We start from the raw sequence: 23,359 nt of genomic DNA on the forward strand, positions 1-23,359 counted from the left end.
TTGTTTTCTGCCTTTTCTTTCTTTCACCAAACTTCAAAACATGTTCATTTTCCGAAATACAGATGAGACATAGTGTTTTTTTTAAAGTTACTGTTTTCATTTTTACCTCCTCAGCAAGCTCAACAGCAGGAGGCAAAAATGAAAGGGGCAGTCAGAGATAGATTGTGGTAGGGTTTCTTATTGGGGCAGACAGAAAGAAGCTCAGATGAAAGTGGAACAGTTGGCACCTGACCTTGAACAGAAGATTAATAAAGAGAAAGGGCTTCTGATGTCAAAAATAAACATACCTGATCTTAGACAAACGTGTTTGACAGTTGCACAGATAGGTTCTGTGTTGGCTATTTACATGTTGCTTAGCAGATTCAATGTTGGCAAACTGATGTTGGAAGGTGTTCCTGCTGGGCACTTTGGACTCATGAAGCTTCACCCTTTAGCCACCTAAGAAAGAGCAGTGCAGCTGTAATACAGTTTCTGACACTAGTGGTGGACTTTTTTTTTCTGCAGCCTAATTTTTAGATATCTGTAACAGCTCTCAGAAACACTGTCTAAACTGTCACTATTTTTAGCCTTTTTTAATGAGAAAGACAAAAATGGCTCAGACTAGGGCTTTTTCCAGTCCCTTTGGCAGCATTCCAGCTGTTCTGGCAGCTGAGCTATTAAGTTAACTAGCTAGCTAGAGTCTCCTTTTGCTAATTTTATTCTCTACTACTGCTCGCTTACAGAAAGGAAAAAGAAGTTTATGCAGGCTGTGACTTATGTTAGTCCTCTTTCTTTGTTAAAAAAATACCCTTCCAGGTGTTATGACCTTCCTGCACAAGCTTTAAACCCAGTCCTCTGTGTTCTGTTCAACAGAGAACCCCGTGCTTCATTCTGTTGTTCACAGTCTATTTGCTCTTCTGCTTTTTAACCTTTCTCGTTGTAAGGAAGTGTAGACAACCATTGTCTGTATATAATCGAACATGTTCATATAATCAATATGCAGCTTTGGGAAGGGACTGCATGTAAGAAAAGGGTGCATTTCTTTGCATTTTGTGCTGACAACAGTAGGGTACAAAATCAAGGGGGTTAATCTGGTTTTCTCTGCAATGCAGATGGTTTGCTGAACTAATTAACAGACCAAAAAAATGAAAGCAGGATGAATTATGATGCAGATAAAATCAATCGGTTTTATGTGAATATAGTAGCAAAGTTTCTTGGTCAGCAAGACTGTTTAATGTTCAATGCAATGGACTAGAGAAAGATCAGGGCTACAAGAATAGCGATTGACTTTGCAAGGTTTGTTGGCTCGAATGAGCAACTGGCTTTGTGCATGTAGCAGCTCCATCTTAAATCATGACACCCTTATTGATCATGAGACAGAGAAAGGAGAATCCCCTATATTGGGTCTGACATTAATGAAGATGTAGGAGGTAAATGTTACAATTGTTGTGTTCATTCATGTTGAAATATATCTCAGAAAGATAGCCCAGGGTAAAACCAAACAGAAAGCAGGAAAAATATGCTTCTGCATGCTACTCTGGTTTAAGCCAATATTTGTATATGGGGGATGTGTTTAACCTAAAAAAATTACATAGTAATAATAATGATGACAGTCAGTTAAGGTTTTGAAATGGTATCAGCAAAGCTGATAAGGCTGGGCAAAGTACAACAAATCAGGATTAGTTTACTATTAAATTAATTATAACAGTAGTTATCAGACACGAAATACATGACTACTACAAGTACGTGTTTTAGGGAACAACATATGGATTCAGCCAACGGTAGCTACTAAGAATTTTGTTTTCTTAAATCATTAAATTTTAAACTTACATCTGTGCAACATTACTTAAAACTGTCTTATATTGTACTCTGTACCTGGTACCTTAAATACTAATTATATGCATTTCCCCTAGTATCACTTCAACCCTTCCCAGTCAGTCCTTGTCATGGAAGGAGATGACATTGAGAATATAAATCAAGCTCTCCAAAAGGTCTCATACATCAACTCTAGACAGTTTCCTACTGCAGGCGTACGACGTCTCAAAGTCTCATCTAAAGTCCAGTAAGTTATACTTCCGATGAACTGATTAGATTAGGAATATTTTTAACAAAGTACTTTTTTCTTTGGCCCTGTAAAAAGAAGAGTTTTTGGCTAAATTACATCGCTAAATCATACTTTTATGTTATTGAGCATAAAGGATGAATTTCATTTACTTTTATGCTGATTTATGTTGTGGTTTTCTTTCAATATTGTCCTCTTAAGAAACTTCTCTTGCTCCTGTAATTTACTTGTATTCTGTTTATAGTCTGGACTACAGTACTTGCATTTATTACAGTCTTATTTTACTGTTCATTTTAAAAAGTTACAGTTTCTTCTGAGATAGGTAGAGCCATGACTTTTTAAATCAGGCCTATTACATCTAACAGATGACATAGCTGCAAGAACAGTATTTGTAGCTATGCTTGAAATAGTCTTTGTCTGTCTGTATCCTTATATGGCTGTCATCGCTGGAGTACTGGTGTTGGGTGTTAAACAGAAATCCACGTCCTTCCATTTTCATGCAACAATAGTGACACTGGAAGCAGTCCAGTTCGCACACTCCAAGGCTGGCCCAAGCCTTGTGCTGAGGCGAAGTAAAATAGAGTTTGTCAGGAGATTCACTTCCAAAGCACGGTGCTGATTCATATGAAAATGCTAATATAGGCCCCTTTTCTCCCCAGTAAATACTGGTGGGTGCCAGAATGAGTTCATGATGGGTTCAATTTAAATGGATAATTAGGCCCTTTTATTCACACGTGACAAAATAACCATATTATGTTTATTAGCTATTACTTTGAGAATTTAATGTTAGGTTTCCTAAAGTTAGCTGTTATCATCTAATTAACTTTATTTTTCTTTAACCATTCACTACTTTTAAATGTCAGTTAAACATCAAACTATTAGTCTCCTAGTGACCCATCTGAGCTTGTCATGAATCTGTTTGCTAAGCTGTTCCTAGCTAATTTCAGTAGTTGTGAATGTGGGAGGGGATGAGAGGAACAGAGCTGTGACAGTCCCTGCTGGCCTATGTACATGGTGGTGCAGGTGCATGTCCTTATGTGTGGCAGTGCCAAAGCATGGAATAGACTGATCTGAGAGAATACAAAAGGATGAGAGCCATCAGGTGGGTTTTGGGCAGTGCAAGCGCCACACACCTCTGATGTGCAATGTGTTACATGCAGTTAATGAATAATATATTTTTCAGATGTTTTGGTGAAGATGTCTGCATAAGTATCCCAGATATAGATGCGTATGTAATGGTGTTTCAGGCCAATGAGCCCAAGATTACAATAAGTGGGATGGACCACTTTGCTAGACCAGCTGCACAATTTGAAAGTGAAAGAGGTGTTATTTTGTTACCTGATGTCAGGATTGTCAGCACAGTCACCAAAATGGAGCATCCAGTGGACTTAAAAGAACATGACGGAGGTTTGTGGATTTCTTTTAAATATTACTGCTTACTCTGTAACATTGCTTTTTTATAAGGATATTGCAAACAAGTAACACAAAGGAAGTCACTTCACCCAGATTAATTTAGGCAATATTAGGCAACAGTAATGCTGTACTGAAGACATTCAGTTAAACACATTGAAAAATGTGTTAAATAATGATAGATCAGTATGTGCTTCAAAAAAAGCAGCTTTTCCATTTAGTGTCTTGCCTACTGCAGAATAATTCCACTCTTCTGTACATGTTCCGCTGAATAACATATTTTTATTAGAATCTTTTTGTAACAGAATTTTGTTAATTGTACTGATAAAGTGGAAAGCAGTAATTGACTAATAGTTGGAGTTTTAGTCTGTTCTTATGTTTCCAGCTCTGCTACTGACTTCTTGGTGATACTTGAGAAAGTAATCTTGTGCCTCAGTTTTCCCATCTATATAATGTAAACATAATAATTTGCAAAGATTTTTTCCCATTATGACAGTTTATTCTAATGCTGAGCAATATGTGTATTTATTATTATTCAACACTAGGTGAATGTTCAAAAATATATATAAGGTTTAAAATAATTGTCTATAAAGGAATCTTCCTTTTGGATGTTTGTGTGCACGGTAAATTAAAAGCCTAGTAATCTGAGGAATCATTCTAAACAATATTTGTTGGCCTAGAATAAGCAGCAACTAGATGTACATTTCTTGAAAAGATAAAATCGCTAATGATGTGCAAGTGTAGGGTCATGGATTCCCTGAAGCCATGCTCTGTAATAATGCTGCTTATCACTTGCCTGAAACTGCATCTGTCCTCTCAAGGCCAGAAAGTGTATCATACCATAATAGCAATCAGCTGCATACATTCTTGAATAGAAAAGTGATCATTATCCATCACTTAAGACACAATGCATGTATGACGCTCCATGTCCCTAAATGCTATGACATCATCACAACTGTTCGGTGAACTAGGAACTACTGCTTTCCAGTTTAGTTCATAAATTTCATCTCTTGCAGTTTTTCCCAGTACAGTTATTGACATAATTACTGTTGTAGCACCTTGTAACCTAAAAAGCCCCAGTCTCACCTTGAAAAGGAATATAGCAGCCTTTCTTAAACTACAGTTTAATTCCTTGAAAGTCATCCTAATGTGCCAGCTCTTGTTTATTTCCACTAAGAGGCAGCAGCATGACTATGGCTCTGAGGCCTTATTTACCTGTGGAGGGCCCCTGGAATACCAGTATCTTGCTGCTTGTCCTGCCTCAGTAGAGAAATCAGTGGGATCCCCCCAATAGCTAAAATTGCTTCCCCTACCTCTCCTGTTTGTCCACTGACAGCCAGAGCAGCAAAGCTGACCAGTGCAGGCTTTTCCCTCGCTCTGCAGCCCAGCTTTTGCCTGTCTGTCATAGCTTCCCATGAAATAGTCCAACTCATCGACCTCAGCAATATTCAGATGTGCCTAGCGTGCAAATTAGAGTTCGGTCTGCATTTTCGGATAAGTTAGAGCTGTGCCTAGAGTTTGATACCCAAATTCCCTGTACCAGAAGCTGGGAATCTAGGGCATAAGACTTTTCTGTCTGTGCCTTCCTTCCCCATATGCCCTCTAAAATGAAATTCGCAAAATGGGCACTAAGTTCCAAGATTGCAGTCTCTCCCTCAGGGAGCTGGTTAAGCAGTCTTGCCAGACACTCTGTGCTAAGTTGACCAGAGAATTAAAATATTTAAATCAATATGCTATTCTTTTTCCAGTACCAGATTTTTTTTTTTTTAATTGCATACTGAAGGATAGTCAGTTTACAACTCAATTTCTCCAAGTCACACAACAGAGGGTCTTGCCATTTATGATAATACCATGTTCTTGGATAGATGGCCATGTTCTTTGTAATGCAAATTCTTTATGGGCCATAGAGTAACCGAGAGATTCATCCAACCATAGATATACTTGACATGTATCTTTCCAGTTCGGTTTTCCTTGAGAAAAAAATGAATGTGTGATACCAACCTGGTAGCAATACAGTATTGAAAATCAGAATTGTTTACATGAATTTATTTCCAGGATCAAATTTCAGTTTTCTATTCCAAATACTGTTCTTGAATGCCTTTTATTACAAAGCAATATATTGTTCATCTGTCTCACTAGGTATTTGTAGGCCATCATCATCATAGCACCTGAACCAGCAAAACAGACACTTCTGATTTGCTTCAAGTATGCTGTATTTAATATTGGCAAAAAACAATTCAGCCATCTTTGCAAAAATTGAAAGTCCTGATGCAAAGCACATAAAATGACTGGGCTGTTCTGTGATCATTTATCTTAGTTTCTTTCTTTTTTGTGGTATATGCCATGTGTTCACAGCCAATAAACCAGTGGTATTAGAGGAAATGCTCCACAACTTGGATTTCTGTGATATTTTGGTCATTGGTGCAGAACTAGATCCTGAACAAGAGTGTTTAGAACTAGATCATGTGGAGCTTCAAGGAAAACATCTAGATGCCACAAATTCCACAGCAGGATATTCAATCTATGGTATGTTCATGGACTTTGCTTTCTCCTATTTCTTCCCACCAACAATTACATTATTGGATGAAAGGACTGATGTAAAAGAAATTAGACAGAAATTTGTGATGTACTAGCTGTAAAATCTTCCAGGAGAGACTGCGTCTCAAAAGACATAGTCACTTCTTGATCTCTGGGTACGCTGTGTTTATCCTTTGGAATACAGCACAGCTCTGTCTTGATCTCAGCATCCCTCCTGCTACTTCCCAAACAAGGAAAATAGCAACGTGGGGGTTCTTGTGAACCATCACAGTAGAACATGGGAATGAGGGGATTCCTCAGTGCTCCTGCACAGTGCTGGTAACTCACTGGCCAGTTTTTCTGATTACTAAATAATTTATTCTAAAGTGTTGCTGTTGTATTTGTTCTTCTCATTATGGACCTACATTCATTTCCAAAAACTATTCTCACATAATTTAGTATCAGCCAAAGGCTCTATCAGGGAATATTTGATGCACTGCCATTTTCAGATCATTCTGCCAAATTTTGTATTTTCTGTGAACATTTGATTTCTCCTGTACTGCATGGAGCACTTGTTACATAGCATCTCCTTGAGATTATTGCTGCTCTACCACCATTTCAGGTGTGGACAGCATGCACAACTACGAACAGGTTCTTCAGCAGATTCGATATCGTAACTGGTACACTTCCGTCACCTTTGACAGAAAGTTCAGAGTCAAGTGCTCAGAGCTAAATGGACGTTACACTAGCAATGAATTTAACTTGGAGGTAAGCAATCATTTAGTCAATTTTCCTTTTCCAGCACTGACACTGAGCACTAGCCTTATCTTCAGTGACATCGAGTTTTCTTTAAAATATGTAAAATGATTGACATGTTCTGGTTACTATAAACAAATAGAGGAAAAATTCTAGGTTCCATTCAAATAGGAAGTTGACTTCTCCTGTGGGCATTCCTCAGTGTGGGTCTCTGTATTCTGCTGCATGTGTAAGGAGATGACCCTTCCCTTGACCTCCACTAACTCAGAGAATTACTCCTGTTCAAGCAGAATGGAGGCTAAGGTCATCATCACTGTTTTTCCAGGCCTACAGGCCTTTTTGAAGATTTATACACCTGCTCAAAAGTAAATCATTACAGCCTCATGATTTTCCTTAGATTAGTTATTTTTTTACTTAACCTAATGTACTCTTCTTTCCCGGGGTATTCATCTTTTCAGTTTTTCCAAGCACTACACCCTTACAATAAGTTTTATAATTTCTTCTTGATCAGATAGAGATCATTCCTGGTAATTTACATGATTACAGGTTTCTTTGGGGAGGAAGTCAGTATACAGGTAACAAACACACAGGGTGGAGTTCATCTGTCATATTCTTTTGGATCCACTACCCAGACATAGTCAGTTACCACAGGAATATTTAAATAGCTCTCCTGAGCTTATGTGTGCTGGTACTGAGTCCAGTGCAGCACAGTGGCTCAGGGACTGAGAATTACTGCTGACGCACCTCAGCAGAAATCACGGACCAGTTCTGAAGAATCAGCCTAGAACTCAGGTACCAAGTAACTACAGAAAAGGGCAGGACCTTTATAGCAATAGGCTCAAAACTTAAAAATTGGTTTTGAAAGTTTTTGCATGCTTACATTGTCTTGAAAATTCTTTTCATCTTAGCATTCTGCAGCCCTGACAATGACTTCAGGGTTTTTGCTTATAACTATCAGTAGGACAGAGAATTGAAATGGTATCTTCAAAGAAAGTCACTCTGAAAGTAAGGATAGAGGAAAAACTAAAACCTCTTTTAATTCTCTATTACTGTTTTGGTTTTAAACTCAATGAGTTTGATACATTCTCTGTCAGTGTTCAGAGTGACAAACCTCCCACTAAGTTTCAGGGAACATCTAAATGTGATTAGTATAGAGAAAAAAAGTCGCTACTTATACAGACAGGTAAATCAAAAAAATCATCTTCTGTGCCACTTCATAGTCTACAGTTAGAAATGTTTTAATGCTAGAAATGAGAAATATATTAACCTGTGCATTTTTCAATGGCATAAAAAAAGTCAATTTGGCCTTTAAGATCTATATGATAATGTTCCTATCTGCTGATGAACGTCATAGTTCAGTGTAATGTATGGAGCCAGCAGGCTTGGAATATAGAGCACTTCTTAGTATCTGATCTCTTATTCTTCTCTTGTGCCAGGTTAATATTCTACACAGCTCCAACTCCAACTTCATGGACCATGTAAATCATATGATAGTACAACCACAATTTCTCCAATCTGTCCACCACCCAGAGGGAAGCATAAGTGCTGTTCACAACTCAGGTATGTGACGACTTTACAGAGACTGCTCATAATGATTCTGGTATGTTGGCATTTCCTTTGTGATTCAGCCCGGTCAACACATAAAGCCCTGATGTCCATAGTTACAGTTTCTGAAACCTCACAGAGATCATTGCACAGGTATGAAAGAAGGTAACAGTGAATTCTCTTCTTTCTTTCCAAGGATGTACTTTATATCCTTTTTTAAGACTTCATTAAAGGCTATGTACTCTGACCCACATAGTTAAGAAAATGCCTTGTTTCTAGTATTGAATGATATAAAGGATAATATTTATGCTCATATTGTCTTTGTACATTTGTATTTCTATGGCATACTAATTTCTGCCTACCCCTTTCTAAGCAAAAGGAAGAAACATTTGTATTATTTTTTAAATATATAATTGCTACAGGACTTCTGTTAGCTGCTGTCCAGGCATCAGTCTGGAGCTCTCTGGAGAGAAGACAGGTCCACCTAGCCATGTGCAGGGGGCATTAGTATATACTCAATACAGAATTAAAATCGAATTTTTAGACTATATGAGTTAAAATGTAACTTAAACACAGAGCAAAGATATCTGTTTAAATTCTGAATTTTGAAATCCTTTTAGCTGATTGATACATATGTAAAGAAATAAAGCTGATGTAAAGTGTATGTAGTTATATACAGCTATTCTTAGAAAATTACTGTATTTTTCTGTACACTTGTATGAACATCTTACTAAAATGAAACTGAATTTTTACAAACTATTGCAAACTAGTTCTTTCTTCTTTAATAGTGTTCTGATTTCAAAATTTCATTCTTACAGGCAGGGCAAGGTGATAAAAAGGGGTACAGAACTACTGTAGCTCCTGGAACTGCAGTACCTAGGTAGCAAAGGTACATAGAGAGTGGCAGCACTTCTCCACTAACCTAATTAGGAAGCTGATAATAATCAAGTAGTTCACAGAGATTTCTTCCTGTGACTGGGTGGAGACAGAGGCTTCTCAGAGTGCAACTGAACAGTGAGGAAAAATGTCTTGAATCCTCAAGAGCCTCCCAGGAATGTTGTAATGCAGGCAAATAGAGTGGCAATATGTTTTAATTCTTGGAGATTGAGATTTAAATTGCAGTACAGGTTTTTGAAACCTTTGAAAATATAAGCTTTCAGATATACTTTTTCTCACAAGAGAAGTTAACGCCTCAGCTGTAATCAGAAGGGGACAACATGCAGGTAAGATAACTGAACCTTATTGCAAAAACACTTGTTCTGAAACTAATTGGTTCTGCACTGATTGACTACTTGTCTTCTGTAATAGAGTTGCTTAAAGAACAAACGGTAGGCATACTCACTTTTTAGTTATGATTTATAATACTCACTATAAGATATCTGTAAACAAACACCATTCGTGTATGCTCTGCCTTAGTAGGTGGGCACTTGTCAACACTTTCTGTAGTTCCAGGCTCATGACAGATGGCTGTGCTGATTCTCAATCCAGAGGAAGAGGTGCTGAGGGGAAAAAAATAGACAATGTATTTAGTGTTTTGTAGGCAATTTGTTCCACAAATATAAGCCCATTCCTTTTTCCACCTTTTGTTCCAGTTGTTCCAAGCGTGGCTACTATCGTTATCATAATCTGTGTGAGCATACTCATTTTCATCATAACCTTGGGGGTCTATCGAATTCGGACAGCTCATCAGCACAGCTCTGCAGACAGCGAAGGAAGTAAAGAAAATGAAATGGATTGGGATGATTCTGCTCTGACAATTACTGTCAACCCCATGGAGGTACATAACTGAGGCACAGTATTATACCATGATACTGCCAGGAGTTACTGTCTGGGCTGGTAGCTTACTCAGCAGTGAGTTTTAAGCCTCTTTCGGAGTACACCTGTTTAGGCTTGGCAGAACAGTTGTATGTGTGTACAGTCAGGACTCCATCTCAGTTTTCAGGTCTGCACACCATGATAGTATATAATTGAGCATTTAATATTTGTTGTGATATATAATTACTAAATAGGATGGTGTTGGGCACAACATCACTTCCTCTCTCCATCCATATTTGCACCCTAGGTACGCAATATGATATAGTTACTTTGGTTTTAACTTTTTAATGTAAGCACTAGCACACTAAAGGAGGGGAAATGATCAGCAATTTAAAGAAACATTTTTGGCAGCTTGACTAACAAATATATTGCTTATTGACATTCTGTTCTTGTTACAGTAGTTTCTGAATATTTGCTACTGAATTCATAGAATCATAGAACAGAATTATAGAATCGTTTAGGTTGGAAGAGACCTTTAAGATCATCAAGTCCAACCGTTAACCTAGCACTGCTTTCTCAACCAGGGCTCCGTACCCCTCTGGCTCCTTCTGAGCTGTATCATATTTGTATCATATTTGATGCCCAGTAGTCACATAATGATGGAAAGCAGATTTTCCCAGCATGTTAGCATTTCTAAATGTGGAATAAATACATTCTCACGGCCGCTGGCTAGCAAGAAGGTACTTTTCTTCTACTGTCTCTCTTCCATTTCTTTAAATGTACTGTAGAAATACGAAAAGCCTCACCAGACAGAAGAAGAGAGTGAGGAAGAAGACATAGAAGATGAAGAGGAAGACACAACCAGTGCTGAATCAGATGAAAGTGAAGAGGAGGAGGAGGAGGAGGAAGAAGAGGAAGTGATTGTCCAAAAGGGAGACAAACAGAATGCCACCAGGCAAGAGCAGTTGGAGTGGGATGATTCAACACTCCCGTACTAACAGCCCTCCAGCCACATTGCTCTTTTGTAACAACCACTACAGTGTTTTTTCAGAGTCTATGAATTCACTGACAGGATTTGAACTTCTGCTTGCCTGTAACCGTTTTGCCTAAAATGATCTTGCTGTAGTAATTGATAATGATAGAACCGACCCTTTTCTTACAAAGCCCGGAGAAAACATGGTACAAACATACAGGCATCACTAGTAATGAAGTAATCTAGAACTTGATCTGTTAGCAAGCGTAGTTCGCAATTTCCTGTTTCTATACTGCAGAATGTGACAAAAGTCCTGTCACTCAATCCATAGAGGTTTTTGCCTTTGCTAGATTTTTCACACAGGAGAGATTTCAGCTTGTTATGAAGAATTACTTGTGTGGGTCCAAATAACAGTTGCCATTTGACTTCACACTCTTGCAGGTGTAAAACATAATCCACCTTTAAATTGGGGCAGAGTTTTAGTGCTACAGGTGACAGAGACTGAATTCCATTTGTCGTCTTGTCCTGCCTTCTTGGATGTTAACTGTCTTTCTTCGACAAGGGAATATATCTAGGACTTGACACGGGATGCACGTGTGCCTGTGTAGAAGTGTTCAGTGTATTTTTCAGGCATGCTGTCAGAACCCTCAAGACAGGGATTTTATCCAACCCACCCACAGAAAAGAGTTTAAAAAAACAGCAACAAGGGGCTGCTGGAGGTTACCAAAAAAAAAAATCATTCTGTGTCCACAGATTGAGTAATATGATCTTATGCAAACTGTAAATTCTAATAGGATTGATTTACTGAAAACCTGTAGAGCTGCTCATTAGTTATGGATTGAGCAATTTGCAGCAAATCAATGCTTTAAACTGTCTGTCTTGTAAAATCATTAGCTTGCTGCTGTATCTTACTGAAGTGGTGGAAAATAAGTGACCCCATTATTCCATAGCTATGTATGGTTGGGATTTAAAAAACGATTTTACATGAGGAAAATGTTCCCTTTTGCTTTAGTGAATGCCAGCTGGAATTCCTGTCTGACTGTATTCTATAAAACATTATGCCCTATTTCTTCTGTACCCCGACCCACCTACGAGTGGCACAAGAGAAAGTAACAACATACACAACTGTCAGCTCTCTTTTGTGCTCATAATTCTCCCTTATTTCTTCTTCCTGAAGCCATTAATGTTAAGAAAGGGTTTTATAAAGTAGAACAAGAACAAATAAAACCTATATCTGGAACCAAAAGAAGTGAAAACAAAAACTAAACTCTTAAGAGGTTGAGAGAGTACTTTAGTTTGTTATGGTAACACAGCATATTTTTCTTAAACACTGTTTAAAAAGGGAAAAAAAGAAAAAAAAAAAAGCAAAGCTATGTACAATGTGTTGATAAGTCTGTGTGGTGTGTTTTTTGTCCCCTTTCCTTAATTATTGTTGCATCTTCAAATGCTCCGCGTACCAAATGATGCAGCACTTACTAGGATAACTAACTGCTCTAATGCGTAAAAAACCAAAATGGCATGCAAGTGAATGCTGCCTAGTGGCTTGTCTGGTTTTTTTTCTAAACGTACTTCATTTTCTTTACAATTTCATCATTAACTTTTGCTTTTGTAATTTGCTGTTTAAAATGAGCTACTTTCTCTTTTCCTGTCTCCCAGAGAAGCAAGCAGTCTTGCCACAACAGGACCTTCCTGAGCACTCATCAATGGTAGTTGATATTGCAAAGAGTAACTTGAGTAATCTTGAGTGTATCCGCCTCCCTCAATACTAAATTTTTAGCAGCTCCTGAACGTCTTGGAATATAGAGGATATATTGTGGGTTTGGGGGTTCTTTTAATTCCAGTTTCTGCATCTGATAGTGGCAGGGAAAGATTGACAGCAACTAGACCTTGTAGTTTAATAACTAGAAAGTAAATGAAAAAAACTCTAAATTAATTTTAAAATTAGAGATCTTCATGCTCTTTTTTGTTGATTGTTAAGACTGGCAATATAGACATTTTCTTATATAAGCAGTCCTGTTTTATTAGTTTTCTGGTCTCTCACATGTATTAAACTTACAAGAATATTTGCAGAATCAAGCCCACATACATACAATTTATCTGCAAGAATAAAGACTGTAAAATCAGCCAAAATCTGTTTAATAAAAAAATAATTTTAAAATTTCTGAATATCTTGAACAGAAATTTTATGTTAGATCATTTTCTAGCATCCTAGTATCCTAAATTACTTCCTAGCATTAATTTGTGTTAGTGACATGAAGCAGGCTCTTCATGATCCTTGTTATCGGCATATATCAGCAAAGCTTTCTGCTCAGAAAAAAAATAAGATTTAAAAATTAGAAGTAGATATTTAAAAGTCAATTTCAGATTTAAAACTTGACTTAAATTATTTTTAAAATTTCTGTTATTCCTGATTATTATTGTTGTTATTGCAGCAAACATTTGGGCAACTTGAAAACAGCAATTTACAACCTTACTGACAGCCTTTAATTCTTTTATATGCTCATGTCATCATCAGTGTGTTTCTCCATCTAATAGATTTTTATCTTTTTGTTACTGGAAGCAAATCTTTTCAGGTCATGCTGGTACATTACACAAGAAGCAAACAAAGTATTTTCTCTACTGTAAATAAACCTACATTTTTAAACCTAAGTAAAGTAATACAGGCATGTGTGTGTTATCACTAAGATTTCGTTTGCAACAAGATACTCAGCAAACTAAAATGTATGACTGTACTTATTTTAGATTACTCATTGGCGTGCATTATGCAGCATTTTTCATTCAAATAAACAGAAAAATCCTTTTCACAAAATGTTAGTGAGAATGAGATACTTCTTCACAAAATGAAGTTTAGAATTAGTATATTTGTATAGAAGCTAACAGCAATGGCTTCATGAGCAAAAGCCTATTAGTAGAACAACATAGAAATATCACTTTTTCTGAAATAATTGTAATATTGCCTCCCCTCCATGAATTCTTTTTTGATGTAAACTACTTGCTTAAAACCAAACCAGAACATACACATACGTGCATACATACAAGCCCCATTTTTTTTTCCCCTAATCAAAAGCCAGAAATCTCTCCTTTCCTCTCTGAAAAAAAGAGTTTATGCTGCAACCTCTGAAATGGCAACTGCAGTATCTGGTTCTTTAAGATGTAATGTTTATCCTTAGCCCAGTTGCAGGGCTGAGCTATGAAGACACATAAATAAGGGTGGCTTTTCTGCAGTAGCAATAAAAAGTGCATCCAAAAAACACCTCTGAAGGGGAACGTGTAGTACCTGACATCAGGAATCTGTGATGCCAGAGGTCTAAAATGCCATCAAGTCAATGAATGCCTTTAAATTTTTTAAATTCTTAACTAAGACTGGGAAATCCAAATTCAAGACAGTGATACACTGTTACCTGAATTAATATAACTAAGTTGTTGCTTTTTGTAATCAATAGCTCACATTTCTTTTTCACTTCTACCACCTCCACAGGTATTTTATCTTTGCAAGTAAACCTTAAAATGCACAGTTGTTGAGATTAATCTCAATATTTACTGCATTGGCTGACACCAGTTCAAATTAGAAATAGACATGTAGGGTTCATGACATCTTTAATACTAATTGAAATAAAATGTTGTTATTTGTTCATTCAAACAGGCGATAGTATCCTGCAGTGGTGGCTCGACTTCTTTTTAACTGATGATCTCCCTCACCAAGGGCTAATGGGAAGGTGCAGTTGATTTCCCTTTCTGGTGTGTTGCGGTGCTGGACTTGCTGTGAGCATGTGCACCATCCCTACTTCATTCAGGAAGAAAATGAGACTCAGAAAGACTCAGAGGGTTATAAAGTTCCTTTAGCAGGGATGAAATCCACTGTCTCCATTGCAGAAGCTGTCCTGCCTGACCCTGAGCTGAAAAAAATGCCATGGGACATTAGTAGCCCCAGGTTAAGGGCTGGTCAGAGGGTAGTTCAGCACCTCTTACTTGACTTTTGAGCCCTGCACCTAGTTTGTGTCTCAACTGTCTGTTTCCCTGACCTGTAACCTGAGAGGCAGCTCTAATGGTTTTACCTGGTGGGGATCCCAGCAGGTTGGGATACAGCACTTCCTCTTCTGGAAATTTTGGTGCCAGCACATGCACCACTCCATCTCCACCACCATCCATACTTAGCAGAAGATGAGAATGAAAGGCTTCACTGAGGTGACAGCAGGTAAAGGTCTGGTGTGAAGGACCCATGAAGCTGCTGCTGGTATCCTGAAATATACATTATAATACCAAAGTTAAGGATGTTTGCAAAAGCATATGGATACTTAGGGAGAGGAAATTAAACTGTGAGAACATCTCCAGGGCTTCAAAAAAGTCTCCTGTTCCCTTAATTCACACATGCTGACTAGATTAAATATCTCAATACCAGTATATCCCCACCATTTTTTGTACACTTATTGAAAATTACAATAAAACCTCATAGCAAAATGCAATTTCCATATAAACAATTTCCAGGAATCTAGCAGTAGGCAAAGGAGCCAAGTGCTAAAAATCTTGGTGTCTGACATTATGACTAGCATCCTAATTTTGGGGGGTCAAATTTGCTTCACCTCTATGGAAAGTAGCTGGATATATGCTGTATACTATTTCTGCACTAGTCTTAAAAAGCACCAATAGGTTAACAGCAAGAGAACATCTCATCTGGCAGAAAAATAAAGGTGTCACGTCTTGTAAAAGGTGTTTTAAATATACTTAGATATTTGTTTTTTGATTAAATCCTGGTGTTGACAAAAACCAATTTCATGAAATAAAATTTTTGACAAATATTGACAGTTGCCAGACTGAGAAGTAACAGTGATATGAGCAGAATTTTGAAAAAACATACCCAAATTGATCCATTATATTGCATATATATAATAGTTTGTATACATACAAATTAAGTAACATTGTATGTATGTGTGTGTATATATATATATAAAAAATATATTAACTAGATTGGAAATACATCTCTTGCCTTATGCAGCTGCCTGGATTCAGGCAGCACATCTAGAGTTGCTCTGAGACTATCTGGAAATGCTGGAATCAAAGTATATAGCATCTGTGCCCTTAAAAATGGGCCAATTTATGGCTCTTTAAGATCTCTGTCAGATGCTAGTCATCTTGCTGGCTAGCTGGAAATCACAGACAAATGGCCAATGAGCTCTGTTTCTGCCCTGATAAAATTACTGAACAAAAAAGTGGAAATATTTGGGGAAACCTGGATGTTCAGTAGCCTCATATTGATGTGTCTCTTACTTTTGACCATAAACTTTGGGATTAATGCACCTCTGGATGATCCCTGTAACTGCTGACCTTTACTTAATATCTGCTTAAGGCAGTTCTCATACACCAGTTGGGCAAATGTAAGGAGGAGATAGAAATAAATAAAAAAAAAAGGACAGTTGAAGACCTTTGAAATGACTAAAGATATTACTGTTAACTGTATGTAACACTGCGCTATATAAATATGATCTTCCTCATGTTTCAACCAGCATCACCAACCATATAATGTTAGGTTTCTGCCTCTTCAGTCTAAGCTGAGAAAGATGACCAGCTTTGTTCATGTCACATCCTCACTGCCCACAAAGTCTGCAAACCTCATAGTGTAAAAGTTCCACTCCAAACAGCCCTGAGACCGACAGCCACCCTTGTCCCTCAAAGATCTAGGTGGTGCCAAAAAAACCAACACTCCCGTGCTTATGATGGCCAAACCATGCAACACTTTGCAGTATAGTATAAATACTTTGTACGGCACCCAGAAGCAAACAGCATACCTGGACAATCTTTGTACATTTGGGTCAAATGCTTTTAAAAAAAAAACAAAACCAAAAAATAACATAAGGAGCAGTGTGGGGAGTGTTGTAAACTCAAATGTATCAGGTCCCTTAATGCTACATGTTTCAGATTCCCAGTGAAGGTGATAGTTTTAGGTGAACCAACACAAGAAAGTGTATTCAGTGATCAATCTGTTTGCTTTAGCACTAGGGTGTTTGGTTGGGGTTTTTTTCTGGTTTGTCTCTCCTGGAATCCAGATTATTTTTTATTACAGTGGAGAATAAAAATAGGTCTGAAAGATGACTAGTAAAGCTACACCAGAGTAAAACACACACTCTGTTAACACACCCAGTCTCAAGAAATAATTCTGCTAAATCTATCAGGAAAATTACTCCAGCGATATCTCAGAAGGTAATTATACTTCATTACCTTTGTATGAGTAACAAGGTACAAGTCTGGTATGGGTTTCTGGGTTGTGTTTTATTTCCTTAAAGAAGACATGATCATAAAATAAAAATTCACAATGCTCAAACAGAGCAAAAGTGAAAGGGAAGCAAGGGCTTTCATTTCATAAACCTCTGTCTAACAGAGAATTTTTAAATAATAAACAATTTAAGCCACATTATTGAAGCTTAACACAATAAAATAAATCCAGGAGGTGTTGTATGTTCATAACTTCACTCCTGGTGATGAAAAGGCAGTTACCAGATCAGGTACCCTTTTTCCCTAAAGGCATTTTGCTGCCTTTTGAGTAGGTATCAGCAGTGGTTTGTCAGTTACAGTTTACATTTCTCTGCTTGTAAATAAGAATAATGATACTGACATCCTTCACAAAGTACTGTGCACCCCGTAGATGAAAATGACTGTCAAAGAGCTTGGTGGTGTTACGATTCAGTAATTCTGTTGCAGCTCTACTTACTCCACTGTAGAGCAGCCTATACACACACAAAATGAATGACACTGGTTACAGTCAAGAACTTTGAGCTCTTCTTTCATTAGTTATTGCCTATGAAGAAACACTCACAATAGTTTGAAACATTACAAACATTTAAAACAGAGTTCAGAAAAAGCCCTCATTCCTATTTTCAACTCTAACTCGTGTGGAAATTGTGCATTCATCAGCTGTTGAAGCTACAGGACTGTGTATTGTCAGTATTTATACATGTACTGAGAACAAAGAAGCAGAAGAAATTTTTTCCCAGTTAAGTACATTGTACGATAAAAGAGTGCAGCTTTCACTAGGCAAGGTGCATAAAGCCTGCCAAATGCAAAGAGAAGCTGTCTCCAAATGGGGGACAAAGGTTTTACAATCATATTCTATCCTCACACTTTAGAAACCCAGAAAATTTCATGGGAGTAAAAGGCCTTTCTGCTGCCCTACCTATTCTTTTTGTATAAATCTAGACAGAATTCTGGGTTTTCAGAGGCATTTAACTTCCTAACTGGATATAAAGTTCTTCTTTCAGGTTCCTTTAGGTGTATAAACCCATAAAATAATTTTTGGCTGAAGTTTTCAGGATATCCTAAAGAAAACAAAACCAAAGAAACTGTTAAAATTACAATGTCTTTTCTCTTTCTACTCCTGCCTCCCCTAAATATACGAAAAGATACAAAAGACTTGATCAGATAACCCTGACAAAGTCTGTGACTACAATGACATTTCAAACCAGTACTGAAATTGGCAATGATTTCTTGCTTACAATCTGCTTAATATGCACACATGTAGATGAGAAGGTGGATGGTTGTTTTAACTGGATATGCCCTTTGGAAAGTGGAATGGATCAACTGCAGCCAGTTCTTTTAGAAAATTGAATTATTATTTAGGAAAGAATGAACGGGAAGGTAGAATAATGCATGAGTAACAAACAGAAAGAGTTAAGGTTTCCAGCTGATGTGAAAAACCCTGAAATTTAATCTTCTAGAAACAAGAGACATTAAAAGTTTCAGTGTCAAAAAGTAAGAAAATGAAGACATGCTATTTTCATGTCCAGAACTGACAGCTAACAGACTCAACAAGAAGGAAAACGAATACAGGATGTTGAAAGGTTCCAAGATGACTGTGTGTATATGCATGTGCACATATGTGTGTGTATACATATATATATTTGTATACAAAAAAAACACCTGATCATTCCCAGCATGGAGGTGGTTGTTGTGGTGATGAACTAGAACCTGAAGTTATTTAGCATGGTTGCTGCTGTCCATAGCTGCTTCATTAGTTATAGTTACACTACCTCCAGCAGAGCTGGGAAGGGAGCAGGACCATGACGAATGTTGCTACCCTGTGCATGCATTAAGCAGGAAATGCTTTACAGCCAAGGCAGGCCCATGGTGATTTGGGCCAAAACATTTTGTCTGTAGTGACTCAAATTTAATGGTACAGTTACCACACATCTTAATTTGAGGTAAGAAACAGAAGTTTTGCACACAGACAACTGTGTTGATTAGTTTCAGAGATTTTCTACGACGTTTATACTCCATAGGTTGGATGAGGCACTAGGAACACCCAAGAAAGACTGTATGCCATGTTGCAAAGGCCCATAAGTAAACTTTTTGTAATGATCCAATTTCCTAAGTGACCACACAGTTACAAATCTTGATTTTTGAAAATACATGAGATACAAAAAATTCTCAAGGATAACAATCATCCCTGGACAATTCTGAGAGCTGAAGCTATTACCTCTGCTCTCAGAATGAACCACTGGCATATTTATTGTTAGATCCTCCACAAAATGATCCAAAGACTGTAAGTACATCTCAAAATATGTTTTACATTCTGTTGTAAATACTGCACCACCAGAATCTTGAGTAAACACTTGATTGTGATTAACAGGCAGTTCTGTTCAAAGGGTCATCACAACAGGGATGGAAAGATATACCACAGTGGGTTACTGCTTTGCAGAGTAATATACACTGTGGTTAGGATTCCTAATAACTGTTTTCATCTAAACTTCAGTGTGTTTAGAAGTTGCTGCTAGACTCATTAAATCCTAGAAATAAAGACTAGTAGACAGAAAGAAAGAGTAGTACCAGTAGAGTGTTACGCTAACAGTGCAGAATTGTTCTCTGGGATATATTTTCTAGTGTTAGGGGCGGGGGTGTTTCCACCTACTTAAATGTTTCGAAGCCTGGGGCTTTTACTGCTTCCCCTCAGAGATTATTCTAGACTCTATTAGAATTCACCATTTTCTGATAATGAATTTAAATAACCCTTTTTGTAATTTTTATCTCATTAGTGCCAGTTATACCGTTTTGCACCACCCTAAATGATTCCCCTAACCATGATTTATATCCTTTGAATATTTTTAGATAGTTATCAGTTTTGTTGCCTTTGGGCATTTATTAGAGAAGCTATGAATCCCTCCTCCTCCCGATTCATTCCTTTAGTCTCACATTTCTTACCTTTTCATGAAATGTCATTAATACACAAACTAAAGAAACTGGTATTTCCTTAAATTAGTCCTGGTCACTTCACTCTGTTAAAGTGCTCTGTGTTGGTGTGTGTCACTGTGTAGGCTGTCAAAGGTTAAACAATACATTTATATTGAAACTTGATTTTTTAAAAAATTTTTGCTGTAATCTATGGATAATTTCTCATATAATATGAATTTGCCAGTGTCTTTTATGTCAGTATGATTTAACAAAGCCAACCAATAAACATAACATTGGAGCCAACCAAACAATAACACGAAGTAGTAATTTGTTAAAATTTAGATTGTCATCGTTAGTTTGAAAATAGACATGTCATTCATGTGCCTATGCTTTTAAGTGTCCCTACACTAAACAGTAACTATTAACAATACATTCCTTTAAGACAGATTAGTATATGCTGTTTCTCCTCGAATCTCATCGGTACAATGCACCTACTTTCTAAAACAAGTATATTCTAGCTATATGTTAACTGCTGCAAAGAAACAGAATTGTGCCAACTTTTCTGAGTACTGCCATGCCTAACAGTATATTGCAAATTTGTAATGCATTTACATTCTCTGACTGGCACGATGACTATATGGTTAGTTTTCAAGCATGCCTGAAGCAAACCTCTGTTCTCTGGCTCAGAAGCCTGATTACACAGGCCAACAGGAAAGATGTACAAAGTCAGCTTGGGTCTTTTAATTGATGTATTTTCTTCTACCCCATCCTTCAGTACCTGAAAGCCAAACCAAAACTGAAATCCATGTGCTCGAAGGCCCACTGCATCACTAAGACCCAAGTGAAATAAAACTGTCTTCCTCATTTGCTCTGTCTAAAAGGATTAATATAAAGGGAGACAGCAGGCACACTAAGCCTTCCAGTGTTGACTTAACGACACTATACACTTCCCTTAGCACATCTCTGTCCCTAACAGGTCTCAACTAACATTGTACAAATAATATTGTAGAGAATGACAAGTTGCCATCAGTGGGTTTAGGTCACATGATCAAACAAAGATGACTACCTTGGCATTGGCTAATACAATGGATGAGAAAAGCTAGTGGAAATATCTTTCCATTTTCTAAAAAACCTGTCATCATAGCTTCCTGTCACTTCTCTGCCCACCCTTCCAAAATGAGCCATTGCATAAAGAGTAATAATTGCATGAAGAGTAACTTAAGTCTAATAGACTAGGTGGGGAGATGATTAAGCCTTGCAAGGTAAGGTTTCAACACAAAGGGGAAGAGGAATTCCTGAGCAGGGAACTGTAAAACATGATTTAAGTTATAATGAGCAGCATATCAGGAATCAGACATTCACCCTGCATATTGCTGGAGTTTGGTGGAAGGGGTTGTTTCTAGTTACAATTAACCATATAGTTATGAAATATCTTAAATGTTATTGAGAGAGTAGGATTTTGAAGAGCTGAGACATAATCTCATCATGTTGAATGTAACAGCTCTGAGCTCTAATTGGCTGGGACAATTCTATTTCAAATTTCATCATAGCTTGACAGTAAAAGCGATACTTCATCTGCCTGCAAAAATGTAGAATGTCTCACACACAGTTCATCATTTCCCAGATTTGCTTCCATGTTGGTGCATTAGTTCCTGCTGAGGAGCAGTAACTGCAGTTGGTAGCATGTATTTTGGGATTGTTTCCTAGCAGTCCAGTCTCTGTGTAGTTGTGGCCGCTTCTATTGATAATAAAAAATGTACCAGATGGGATTCAAATAAACATATTCCATAATGGTTGTGACCCCTTAAGTGTGTCTCAAAACAACAGACTCTTCAGTCCAGGAGAGATGCTCATAATATAAAATATCTTAATATATATGTGAAACAATCATAAACTACATCTTGAAATGTCTTGTTGCAGGTGCTAAATGCATTTATGAAAGCGTGAATCTATACAATTTATGCAGAATGGTGAACTAAATTACTATATGCAATTAAAAAGGTGAATATGAAACGAAAATGGTTTTTGAAGACAGATACAAATCTGCTGTGTTGGCTTTTTTTAAAAAAAACAACCTTCTCTTTATGAAAATGTACAGTAAATTTTGACACATAGTAAAGTACATGAAAAGTAACTTTACATACAGTGGGAATAAGTTGTACAAAACCCCTTCCATGGCATAGTGGTATATTTTTAAAAAGCCATGTCAATTTGCACAGTCATTTATGAATTCAAATTCAGTAATAGCCATATGTTTTCCACAGGATTGATTAAATGCATAATGGAAATAGATCTGTTATTTTAAAACTTGGCTTGTACACCTGTACATGTATAAAACCAGGTTCATTTTTGTGGTCACTATGGCACTTTCTGTGAATTGGCCAATAAATATAATTTTAGAATTTCACATAAAAGGTAATGTTCTGTAATCTTTATTTCACCAGTTATTGGGATGTTCTAATTTCCTGAACAATAACCCTTAAACACTAACACCTCTGGTGGCAAAGGTTGAATCTGGTCTATATCTGTCCACTCTATTGCTAACTCCTAGGGAGGAACATGCCATGCGTCAAAAGACTCAGTACAGTTTTAAAGCACCTACATAATTTTTCTTCCTGCTGCTGAGAATATAGAAAGGGAAGCAAGTGAAAGGGAACCCTCTGAACAGTAGTTGTTGGTATCTACATTTAATAGCCATCTATTTTCACACTTCATTTTGGTCTGATAAAAGGTGATGAAAGATTAAAGAGATGATTACACCATATATTACACACATAAACTGTGAAATAGTACAAAGGGAAAAACATAATTTTGAATCATCTGCCTATGGATTACATCTGCACATGTGATACATGTGATCTCATCACATATAGGAACATAGCTGACTTTTTGTGTTCTGCTCTATCTAGAGCTCCCCTCCTTATTAGCTCCTCGGACTCAATCTAGTTCTTTAATGAGCTGTTACACTGATTACATAAGGTATGATTTACAAGTCACAATACAATAAAAACTCCACATATATATTTCATTAGCCACACTTAGTTAAGTACCCAACATCAGCTAAGGTAAGTCAGCTCTTTTGAATTTTCAGAAGGGTCCAACTCCCGCTTCAGAAGTCTCAGTGAAAGGCAAAAGCCTAACCTGAACACCTAAATCGCCATCTCCAATCTTTGCAGAGTTGTACTGAACAGAACAAGGATTGAAAG

General features: G+C 37.2%; 1 protein-coding gene across 1 annotated transcript in view; it reads left to right on the forward strand.

The window, feature by feature from the left end:
* The window catches only part of CLSTN2 (calsyntenin 2), a 398,409-nt gene extending 375,842 nt beyond the window's left edge, over window positions 1-22,567 (forward strand). The window contains exons 11-17 of the mRNA XM_074833675.1: window positions 1,893-2,041; window positions 3,225-3,448; window positions 5,807-5,977; window positions 6,591-6,736; window positions 8,161-8,284; window positions 9,862-10,046; window positions 10,813-22,567. Of these exons, the coding sequence (XP_074689776.1) occupies window positions 1,893-2,041; window positions 3,225-3,448; window positions 5,807-5,977; window positions 6,591-6,736; window positions 8,161-8,284; window positions 9,862-10,046; window positions 10,813-11,022 (1,209 nt within the window). The 3' untranslated portion in view covers window positions 11,023-22,567. The remainder of the gene's footprint in view (window positions 1-1,892; window positions 2,042-3,224; window positions 3,449-5,806; window positions 5,978-6,590; window positions 6,737-8,160; window positions 8,285-9,861; window positions 10,047-10,812) is intronic.
* Window positions 22,568-23,359: the final 792 nt, after the last annotated feature.

This window comes from Strix aluco, chromosome 9 (assembly GCF_031877795.1).
Source record: "Strix aluco isolate bStrAlu1 chromosome 9, bStrAlu1.hap1, whole genome shotgun sequence".
Lineage (NCBI taxonomy): Eukaryota > Metazoa > Chordata > Aves > Strigiformes > Strigidae > Strix > Strix aluco.